The sequence below is a fragment of the Xenopus tropicalis genome, chromosome 2 (assembly GCF_000004195.4).
Source record: "Xenopus tropicalis strain Nigerian chromosome 2, UCB_Xtro_10.0, whole genome shotgun sequence".
Taxonomy (NCBI): Eukaryota; Metazoa; Chordata; class Amphibia; order Anura; family Pipidae; genus Xenopus; species Xenopus tropicalis.
Genome location: NC_030678.2, coordinates 56,624,210 through 56,636,517, shown reverse-complemented (window position 1 = coordinate 56,636,517; position 12,308 = coordinate 56,624,210). Strand labels below are relative to the sequence as shown.

Genomic DNA, 12,308 nt, shown 5'->3' with positions numbered 1-12,308 from the left:
GACTGGATTACTTTCTGCTAACCAGTCTGATGAGTCCAAGTTACATTCCACTTTGCCAAACCGTGTACATAAATGCGGAGTACCAAGCATAGGCTTTGCATAGGGTAAGCCCTGTCAAGACAACCTGAATAACATGGATGTGCCTTCTGCCATGTAACCTCTTAAAATCCAACGAAGGTTCTGCAGCATCTGGCTAATCAGAGGTAGCTGCTCATTAGTTGGAATTGGTAACTACTACTTTTATTTAAAACAGTAAATTCAAAAATTACATTTTTGTTCAGGAACCTTAATGTTTCTATATGCTTGGAGATGCCAGTATCACTTTACACAACAATAATCTATTCATGCATAGGATATTAATATCTAATAGTTAACATTTCATGGCATGCATTCAAATAATGTATATTATTCTGTTAAAATATTACTTTCTATTTTAGTAATTGTGGATGCATGTGTATAATGAAGCACTGATTGCATCCAGTGGTGAAAGCCACCATTCTTTACTTATCAGAAGGTAGATAAATCCCTGACTGAAAGTTACACCCATGTAAAACTGCTCATTGCATAGAGCTATTATGTTTTTTTTTAATATCATATATCAGCTCTCTTCTAGAGTCCTCCAAATGTGTAATAATGCACTGAATTCTCTTCCCCATAGTTATGTCAGGGGCTAAAATATATATGTGTCCTTTAGCTTTGGTCAAGGAACAGCCAGCACAGTGTCAGCTCTGTATGCATGCCTACAAGAGGCAGAGTTATTAACCAAAGTGGTAAGGGGCAGTAAAATGTTTTTACATTTAGATTTATGCAATGAACAGTTTCAAGTTATAAAAACTTTTGTCAGGGCTTTACTTGACCTTTAATAACTGGTTAGCAATCCATAAACTGCCCACTTAGGAATAAATGGAGAGTCTTTGTAAATTAGACACAGCTAATGGCGCCATTATAACAAAAATGTGCTTTGCACTGTACTCCAATGTACTGTGGAACCGTCAAGGATTAAATGCATCTTTTAACCAACTAAAGGGCATTTTGCTATCGATAATAATAATTACATTACCAAACATTGCAATACAATAGAAAAGGAAGGATTATCCAGGATACAGAAACTTAAATAAAAATACATTATGAACATTAGACACTGACCACATTGTGTATTATGAATCAGCTGTTTTGTTTAAACTGGAAATGACATCCCAAAAATAATTTTTAGTAAGAAGCAGACTGGTGTAATAGAAGCTTAACTTTGCAACTGGCATTTCTTTACTGGTGATATCCAATACATAAGAATAATAAGCAAACATATCCATTCCCAGTAGTGGCAAGATGCATTAAATGAACATTCTTGTGGGTTTTCACAACACTGGAACACAAAAACCTGCACACTACCATGGTGGCAAAAATGTATGGTGCAATGACAAATAAATATATTAAAATATGTCAAAAAATGAATGACTACAGATGATAAAAGATGGATTAAATGAGAGTTTCATTATCAAAGAAAAGGTCTAAATAATTTTAAGTAAGGTACTTCAGAAAAAAATATAAGAGGCTTATGCTTATCTTTACTGTATGTATAATGTATGGTGGCTTCCCACTCAGACAATAAAAAGACTGACATAGGTACAGAACTATAGTTACTAATTAAACAACCAGCACTTTATATTTAAAAATATATTATACTAATCAAAGGAAATAACAATTGTGTACCTAAGCTAGCAAAACCTATTGGATTAAGGAAACAAGTGCAAGGAAAGCCTATAAGATTGAGGAAACAACCTGGCGTGCTGTTGTCTTACACATTAGTTCTACATGGTGTAGAAATGTAACTTGGTAATTATTTGCTTTGCTAATGTATTCAATAAATAACTCCAAAGTGCCCTCTTCTGCTTTAGACTTAGCGATGAGGTCACGAGGGACACGAGGTATCTGAAGTGAGGAGCATACACTGAGAATTGCACTTATTTATATTTGCTAATGTATAGTGTTGACAAGAATGCTCTAATTAAAATGATGAATTTTAGAGAATAAAGAATCTGGTGGAGAATGTCAAGACAATGGGCCTACTCCTACAGCATATTCTTTAGTCTGTGTTCACACTAGTGTTTCATCCCATGGTATAGTAGCTCTCACACTTTGCTGACAACTTCAAGTCTCCTACAGTTATTACTACACATTCATTTCAGATTTACTGGGAAAAACTGGATTGTTTGTGGTCTCATATAATGAAGTCAGACAAAATAAATGTATGCCAATGGTGCTTCTAAACATGAAGTTATTTGGGAATGGCTCCATTTCACGTTTTTTTTCTTTTAGCAAATATGCACAGTGTAGGTAAACTGATGAAGAAAAAAACCTGTTTTAAGTGTAATAATTTCAGGGGAAACTGATGCTGCTCATTTAAACCTTTAACATGAAAAAAACAGGGGAATAAAACCTCTTACAGACAAGTGTATTTTATTTATCATTGCAATGATGGCACTCACTGAGGCACACTAATGAGATGTTAGCATTTTGTTTTACAAACTACTGGCACAGCTACACTTCTGCTATGCTACAAACATCCTGGAAATACACCTCCCAAATTTTAGGGCACTTTGTCGGTAGGTACGTTATAGGGTTTGTAGTAGAAAAACAACCCACACCCAGAGTGCTTTTCTGACCACATTTGTTCCCTAACTTTTAAGTAGCCCTTTCATAAGATATTTTGATTTTACTGCAAACAGAACATTAAGGGATGAAGGCAGTCAACATAGTATGTACAGGTATGGGATCCGTTATCCGGAAAGCAAGAAAGTTCCGAATTACAGAAAGGCCATATCATTCTCATTTTAATCAAATAATTCACAATTTAAAAAAAAATATATATATTTTTCTCTGTAATAATAAAAATGAATACCTTGTACTTGATCCCAACTAAGATATAATTAATCCTTATTGGAGCCAAAACAATCCTATTGGGTTCAAGGGCTGTGACAGATGGGGAGAACAGTCGCCGCGCAACAAATCTCCCTTGTCGCGGGCAACTAATCTCCCCGAAATGCCATCCCACCGCCTAGAATGTAAATTGCCATGAGAGGAAACTTAGGCAATTTCAGCGCCGTGTATGCCATCCCACCGGCGATTTACATTCTAGCCGGTGGGATGGCATTTCGGGGAGATTTGTTGTGTGGCGACTAAGCTCGTCTGTCACAGCCCTAATTACTGTTACTTATCTGAAAACCCCCAGGTCCAGAGCATTCTGGATAACAGGTCCAATGCCTCTATTGAGCTATCAAACTGATTATATTGTGATTTTGTGTATCAAACTTGGACCAATCTTCCTGCACATATTATCTTCCACCAAATATGGAAAAGCTCTTGGTATTTTCCGCACTTTTAGCCCTTATGCTTTCTTTACTTAAGTGATGTATTAGCTTTATTTCGGACAATTAAGTATAATTAATCTAGCATAAATAATATAAATCATTGGAAAAAAAAAAACTATTCTGAGCTGCAACCAAGCAGAAATTATTTATGTTATCCGTTTCATCTCTCTAAACTACTATGTCTCCACTCAAACAAGCCACATATTGAACAATATCATCTGGTAATACGGCCAAAATCATCATGTGGGTGAATGACTGTTTTGGTTTGCTGCGGTCTCCTTCAGCGTGTGTGTGTGTGTGTGTGTAATAGAGATTACAGGTCTACTAGGATGTGACAGCAGCCACAATTAACAGCCTCTTCCATTGATTTTGCATGCATGACTGTATCAAAGTGCCCAAATATTATTTTGCAAGATTCATGCTTGGTGTCAGCAGAGCAGAATCTCAACAGTGGCTTTAAAGCTCCAAACAACTAACTCTGACAGATTTTTATTCACAGGTGATGATTTTTATTTTAAAGTGGGGAGACAAAAGCAGGTGGATAAAACACTAGGGGTGACAGGAGTACAAGGACATGACACACGGACACAGTAACACATTGCTGACCCTTAAAAAGTTATGTAAACTGTACTGTGGAGACCAAAATGTAAATCTGAATGTCTATACTATTGAGAAGCAAAATAAGTAAATAAAAAATATGTACATTTACCTTGATTGCTATAAAGGTCTTTGAAGTGTAACGTAACAGGAGTTACTTTGTAGTTAGTCTAGTTTATTTTTGCTGTTCTTATTTTGCCAGATAGTTGAGAATATTTTGTTTATTAAATAAAAATGAAGGCATATTGCCTTTCTCAAAGTCAAGTTTCCTTTTAATTACCAAAGAGAATAAAATAAATAAATATTCTTTATTTGAACTGTTCTGCTATGGCAACAAACCCACCCTTGAAGTTACCCAATCTAATCGTTCAACTGAACAAAATGGTCACCTGATCCATAATTAAACTATGAATGGGCCCTAAAAGCCATTTTAAACTTAAACTATACATTGCTGAAAAAGTGATGCAACAATATCAGCTTGTTTTTTTTTTTGCTTACAATGCATTATTAAGAGTAAATATGACTTAGCTATGTTTGAATATCAGGCCTTAGTGATAGCGCCATCTCATGAACAATAAAAGTATTAGTTTTCCCATGTCCAAATATTAGATATGGTGCTTTTCCTTTTAGAGTGCCTGTCCTGCAAAGTAGCAAGATAAAAGACTGCCTACAGCCCAGTGATTACACTGTCCATATCAGGCTACATTAAACACTGCAAGTCACTCAACATTTTGAATATCCTTGAGTCGAAGAGTTGTTATTTAACAAAATGCAGTAACCCAGAGCAACCAATCAGCGGATAGCATTTATTGGTCACCTGTTTAAAAGTAAACATCTTATTGCTATGTGTTATAGCACCTGGGTAACCTTTTCCTTTTATTATATATGATGGGGAAGGGGGTCAATGTTTTAGGCCAATGGGATACATAGCTGTGCCTTAGCTTTTCTCCGCTGATGCGCTCCCATCCGCTCCTGTGTCTTTCTCCACTGCAAGGCATGAAGTCAGCCCGTGAACAGACACATGTACTGGATATATGTGCAAAAATGTGAAACTATGCATTGTTGTGATGACATTCACTCCATGTGTTGGCACACAGGCTGACGCCATGCCTGTTAGTACAGACACACATGTGAATGGTATATGTTTTGAAATAATGAATATAAAATACATGTCAATAAGCTAATTTAAGTTAAGAAAATTGTATGAATTTCACAATTTTCTTTGGTTGGTTTAAAGCAGAACCGTATAATAAAACAGGATTGTGGAACATTTTTGGAAGAATTTTGTGGATAATTATAAACCTAAAAAAATATGCAAATATGACTGCTTCATTTGTCAACTACATGATATTAATACCAATAATATGCTTACTTGCAGTGAAATTTGGCTATTTCATTAATATGAATAACTAGAGGTCGACATGTCCAATATGTACCTCCCAGCCACAGATTTTAATGCTCCAATCTGATCAAGGGCTTCACTGACAGCAAACAGGCATAGTGTTTGGACATAAATGGGCTGAACTTTCCAATTTAAACCATTATTATTTTTTTATGGAAAAATGTCTGCATATTGGAAAGGAGATAAACACTACACTAAAGAATTCACATTTTTGAGGGTTGGAGAGCATTTCGAGGAGATTAGTCGCCCACGATAGCAAAGATTTATTGTGCATGAATAATCTCCCCATGTGCCAGTGTCCTAAAAAAGCAGTATACCTCTATGTTCAATCTCAGTTCAATGAATAGGGCTTGGTCTGAACAAATTTTTGCCCATTGCTTGGTAGTTAGATAATTAGATTACCAGTATGCAACATCCTTCACCCCTTGGGACTGTTTACGTTTACAGTTTAGCAGGAGTCTATTACACAGGGGGATTATCTATGCATTGGTAATGTGATTATCTACCTTGCAAGGACCAAACATGGAGAAACTTCAGTTTGCGTCTTGGCACTGTTTAGCTCAAGAAGTAACAAAAAAAATTTTTTTTTTTTCATTTTAAAAATAATAGAGAATAAAGCACAATCCCAATTCATTGAACTCTTGTTGAATCTATGTCTGTAATGACCTTTACAATGGAAGGAGTAAGAACCAACTGGCAGGCAATAATTAAAATGTTCCCTATAGAAAACTACAATGGGTAAGCCTAAAAATGCATGTCATATAGTTACTGCATTGGTATGACCTACGGATTTTTTTTTTTGCCATGCTCTACAGTCTTTTAAATGTCTATAAAACACTATATATATATTGAAGTCAAGAATGATACTCAATATTAGTTTTTTGAAGCGTGATTTTTCCAATATTTCCCAATATAACTTCACCATCAGCAAATATATTATGTCTGACTGAGTACCACAAGAACAGCCATAAAAACAAAATATAGCTGTCTGTGCCCTGAATATACATTTGCTAACATTTACCTTCCCGTTACAGAAAACCTAAAAGGGCAATTTTGCTTTAAATTTAACTTTGATTTACTTGAAAGCCTGACTCATTTATGTGAGATTGTTAACATTTAATTTGGTATAACAGTATACCTAAATCTATGCCTGGAACCTTTTCTAATATTGAGGAAAACATACTAGGTGTAAAAAACTGCAAAACAAAAACACACTGTGCAAAAGAAAGGATGTAAACCCAAAATAACTATGGCGAGAATAAGACATGGTTAGGCCTAGAATTTGTGTTTGTTTAGAAAGCACACAAGAATGGAAACGTACAGGATTGACACAAAGCTTAAATCTTTTTGTCTTTTCTGCACTGATAGCAAAGAAAGAATTATTAAAAGGAAAAGCAAGAAGCAAAAAAACAAGCATTGTCACTTGACAGGTTACTTACATGCACAGAGGCCATTGGGAGGAAGACAGCATGAAAAATGTACAGGGGGGTCATTGAGATATGGCTTGCATTGTATTAGTAAAACAAAATATATACTATGCACAAAATAAATACACAACTTAAAAGATATACACTGATACATAATTAAGACAGCACTGCTTAATTCCAGTGCTAAATCATTTAAACATTATACTTCCTCAACAATTTAAAAAAGACAAAAGAAAATACAAACCAAAACAAAATATATGAACAGTGATTCTGAAATGCATTTCTCATTGGAGTAGATACAAACTATGTGAATCTAAAAAACCCCCAAAAAACTGTATGCCAGCTTGAATGTTAATATAGAACGAGAGCCGGCATCAGTCTGAAGTGATATGAGAAGACCATCCTGTGAGGTCCGTGGGTTACATTATTTCTAACCTAGAATTAAAACTACTACCTGTAAGTAAAGGAAGTTCCCCCAACAGGAAATGCCAACATTTGACGTTTACAATAGCAGCATTTCAGCAGAAAGGGACGGCAAAACCTTAGTTTCAGCATCCTTATCACATTCGCCAAAGACATGAAGGCTTAAGGTTAGTAATGCACATGCACCAAGCTGAAAGCCTGAAGTAGGTGGAAAGAAGCAGGTGGGGAGAAATGAACTTCACTTGTTGGCCTATGGAACTGCAACACTTCACTTCAAAATACTGATTATTCTTGTAGATTACTTGTCTTTTAGGTCTCAATATACTTTTTTCAAATCATATTTATATTTTTCACATTTATTCATTTGCATGCTTTATTTAGTGCTTTTATATTGGTTTAAGTAACGACTATTTGAAGAGTCAGCTACTACAGCATTTAAGAAAAAAAGGCTGTGAATTATGCTGTGTATATAAGCTAACAATATAGCTTAACATGCAATAGCAATGTGGTTCATTTGAAGGGGGAACTAAGCCTTTAAAATAATGACTCCATTTCTCCAGTCTGTCTCCACCCATCTCTAGAAAATGCTAATGCCAGGTATGGTTGAGGTTTATGTCTGTTAAGCAATGAGCATTACAATCTGTAAACAGCAGTGCCATCTGAATCCTGAAACAGGCTTTCACATCTGCATTTGCCAGAGCAGGATAAATACATATTACTTTCTTAAACAAATATATAATAGAGAGGAAAATAAAATATACATTAATTAAAACTGCGAGTTAGTGACCCAACAACAATGTTGAATGTAGTTAAAAGGCCTAAGGCATAGGCACTGCTGTGATGCTCAGGGTGAATGAACCCTTTCAAATAAATGCAAAATTCCCTGTCTATGCAAAAAATGGGCAAGGTCAGATTAGAAGCCTCACTGCAATGTTCCCAATCGTCTCTAAAAGCCTCTGCCACCAGCAAAGCATTCAGTATTTATTTTAATGGAGGACAATGATGGCAGGAAGCTAGAGTTCTCCCTGTGTGCCATAAGCCCATAGCAACCCTTCCACAGACCCCTTTGCCTATACTAAACTGTTCCAGTACTAGAAGACACATTTTTACAAAAAAAAAAATGTTTGAAAAATAAATTTTCTTCTTTCTATTTTTGTATTAAATCTGCTTCCTAGCACCACTTTATTATCCTAACTGAATTGATTTCAAACAAATCAGCTGAGCGTAAAGCAGTGTGCAGACCCATTCAGGCTGTATATAGCTAAACAATGATTGCTTTCACGTTTGTAATGGGACAACGACCAACTACAAAGCAATGTCCTCCTCCTATCTGGCCAAATCATTAGGTTTGTGATAATAGGCCCAGAGCAGATCTCAATGTGCATTACAAGATTAAAATAGGTCAAGTAAAATCACTTTTGGCACTATTAAAAGTCATTTCTTGCATCCCTTCATAATAATTACATGATCAACATTTATGATAGAAGGGTATTTGTAAAAAATGTGTAGTGTAAGTGAAAAAAATCCTGCTGAGGTGCTTTTTTTTTTAATTTTTTTTATTATATGTAAGACCTGGCCCCTTCCTTACAAGCTGGCTCAAGGACCTCTTTGTGCATCCTTAGGTCCTCTATGCACAAGCTGTGTAACCAGGAACCAGTTGCTCCAGCCTGTAGTACTGACCCAACATGAGACTGCTGTACATGATGTATATATACCTGCACAGAATGGCTGCTATGTTATGTGACAAGTCTCCCCCACCAGAACTCTGTAGAGCATTGAAAGTTGATTTGGGTGTTCAGGAGTGTTACCCAGACTTTAAATTGGCCATTTTGCTCTGAAGGACCCCCTTGACAGCTTTAAAGAAAAGGAAGTTCTTCCTGGCTTTGTACAATAATGACAAAAAGTATAGGAGAATATTACACTAAAAGCAAATACAAATGTACAGAGATCAGCAGGAGTTCCAAATGTAGGTTCTACACATTTTCACCCAGAACAGCATGCATGTACAGCTTTCTTTACATTTTATTTTGGGTAAATAATGGAGAAAGACATTGACAAAAGCAAATCAAACATTATCAGTGGGACTGTGAAAATGAATGTTAATGTAATGAAAAGAGGATTTCAAGTAAAGCTGTTCCCCTTTTGACCCATTTTACAGCAGGCACATAGCAAATCTCTACTCAAGACTGGTTTTGAAAAGCACAGTCAGGCCCAGAGGCGAAGGCTTTCATTTAGTTATCAACAAATGACAGGTAAATCGCTTGGCTCATCTGGCTTCAATTGCAAGTGTGCGCCACATATGATAAAGCAATAATCTACTGCCTCTTAAGTGAAGCTTTAAACACTTCATCGATGTTTCCACTTTTTTTTTTTTTTAAATTGTATCCCTGAAAAAAATGGCTCTTCAATATTCCTAGGGGTGAGAAGCTTGAATACAGAGTACTTAATACACCAAAAGCATTCTGAGCTGCCTCAAGTAAGGACATCACACCAACTTTTGCATACATATGCAGCATTGAACTTTTGGATACAAATACAGTAAATGTGTATAATCTAACACACATCATTTCATGCTAGTATAACATAGGATATTAAGATCTGATTATAGTTACAGGAATCTCATACCTGCATTGTGCTTTGCCAAGTATTTATCTTTGTACTGCTTTTTCTTCTTGCCAAACCAGGTACAGCTGGCCTGCTGCTCCTGTTTTGTTTTCTCCATAGCAATGCAAGCAACACGCCTGGAAATTTGAATTAGGAAAACAAAATGAAGTCTAATAGTTCTCAACACGGGGAATATTCTAAATTACTTTATGTTTTTTGCAAATGTGCGGACATGTGCAAGGTGATACTGATAAACAAGGAGAAACAATTTAGATTTTCCAGTAATATATTATCCTTCAAGAAAATAACAAAATACACTGTTTAATTCCTTATGGCAAGAATAAAATTGTCATTATTCAAGTATTTCTTTTTCTGTGCAGGTAGAAAATTCCTCTCTCCAACAGTTCGGCAGTAGCACCCATGTCATTCAATCAATAACCCAATGGTCAAATAAGGGCATGAGTTCAGTTTGTCTCACCAGCTGGGCAGCAACGTAAGGAAAAGATCCACTCATTTGGCTTCCTTGCCAAGAAGCCCTTAGCACATAGGGTAAATAACACAGAGGAGTGCCATCTTCTTCAGATGCATTCCAATATACTTATGAAACTAAAACACAGGCTTATGACTATTTTGCACTGGACTATTTTCACCTGTATTCAGACACCCTAACAATTACACAATTTATAAAGCCCATGATGTTTCTATTGCTAAATTCAGTTCATTTTACTTCTTTGTATAAAAACACATTTACTGCCAATTGTTAATAGTCCATTTCTGATTTTTATGATCTTGTTGGACATTTGTATAACTAATATAGGAATAGCTGATTAGAAGAAATTCTTGATATAGATCTTCACCCAAAAGCAAATAAAGCAACTTTTAAATATATATTTAACATTTCCATTGGTTTTAAAACTATGTGTAAATGTGCAAGTGCAACTGAAAGCTTTTATCTTTCCTGGTTGTAACCACTGAAACAAAAAAACAAAACCCCAGTTCCCCTCCAGCTGGCTTCTGCTACATTGTTATTAATGACATTTACTAATAACTTTAAACCCACTTAAAATATGTTCAGTACTTATTGAAGAGTTGCACAGAATTACATTTTAATTATGCAAATATATCACAATGCAATAAGCGTTAAAACAAAATCCCTTGCAAAACAGATCGACGCACAGAATTTTTTTTACCATAGGATTAGGAAGGAGTCAAAATACGCTCAAGTCTATTAAGCCGGAAACAGCTGATGTCTCAGATTGTTCCAGTATTACTTTAACCCGTTTCAAAGAGCAGTTTAAAATAAAGGTAAAATGCATTTGCCTACAAGCTACTATCTCTCTAAATCTATTCACTCTAAATGCTAATTAAAGCAAAGCTATTACGCTAGTGCTTTCAGCAGACAACAGTTTATTCACAACGCTCAGATTTGTTTCCTGTGCTTCCCTGGGAGGCTCTCAAACTATATATCCATTGGGTCAACACATTTTTTATGTGAATCTCATTTAAAAGATGTCACCTATTTATGAATGATAAAAATATTTAAATGAAAGTACACAAAATTTCCCCCCCCCACTCTTGAATTTTCTACACTTCATAACACTGAATGTATGCTGAATTTATATAAAAATTGATAAATAAATGCCCCCCTGCAGCCCCAACGCAGTCGTGCCCGCAATCCCCGTCCCTGGCTTAACCCTCAGACGCGATTTCTGCGCTCCTGTGCACGATCTGCTGAGCGCATTTGGAGGAAATCACGCGTTAAAGCTGACTTCCTCCACTATAAATTTCTTATGGTGTGCCTCAATACTGCCCTATCCCAGGCCAAGCAAGCATACTATAACACACTTGTAAATAATAATAAATCAAACCCGCGGCGCTTAGTCTCCATATTTAACGCGCTACTTCATCCCTCACCTAATGAATCAATCATATCTGAACACACCCCCCAGGTCTTTGCTGACTTCTTTAAAAGCAAAGTCGATTCTATCCGCAATCAATTTTCCCAACCCTCAGATACCGGTAATCTCGACCTTCCTAAATCTCCTCTCTCCGTAATCAGCTCCTTCAGTCTCGTAACAGAGTCTGAAGTTTCTCAGCTTCTCCGATGCTCTCCGCCTACTACCTGCTCGCTGGATCCTATGCCCTCATCCCTACTAAAACAGTGTGCCCCTGTCCTTACTCCAGCTCTTACCCACATATTCAATTCCTCTCTGGCTTCTGGTATTTCTCCCTCTCTCTTCAAACAAGCATGTGTCAAACCCATTCTTAAAAAGGCTACACTGGACCCGTCCTGCCTTTCTAACTACCGTCCTGTCTCTCTCCTGCCCCTAGCCTCTAAACTCCTGGAACGTCTTGTCTTTTCTCGTGTAACTAACTTCCTCTGCACCCATAATCTGGTGGACCCTATGCAGTCTGGTTTTCGGCCTGCGCACTCCACTGAGACGGCATTATGTAGAGTGGCAAATGATCTCCAGACTGCCAAGGCCA

General features: G+C 36.4%; 1 protein-coding gene across 9 annotated transcripts in view; it reads right to left on the bottom strand.

Moving 5' to 3' along the window:
- Nucleotides 1-12,308, bottom strand: part of cask (calcium/calmodulin-dependent serine protein kinase (MAGUK family)) — a 172,079-nt gene that overhangs the window by 19,104 nt on the left and 140,667 nt on the right. For all 9 annotated transcript variants that reach the window (XM_012956939.3, XM_031895959.1, XM_031895960.1 and 6 more), the window contains 1 exon segment: nt 9,843-9,958. In XM_012956939.3, coding sequence (XP_012812393.1) covers nt 9,843-9,958 — 116 coding nt within the window.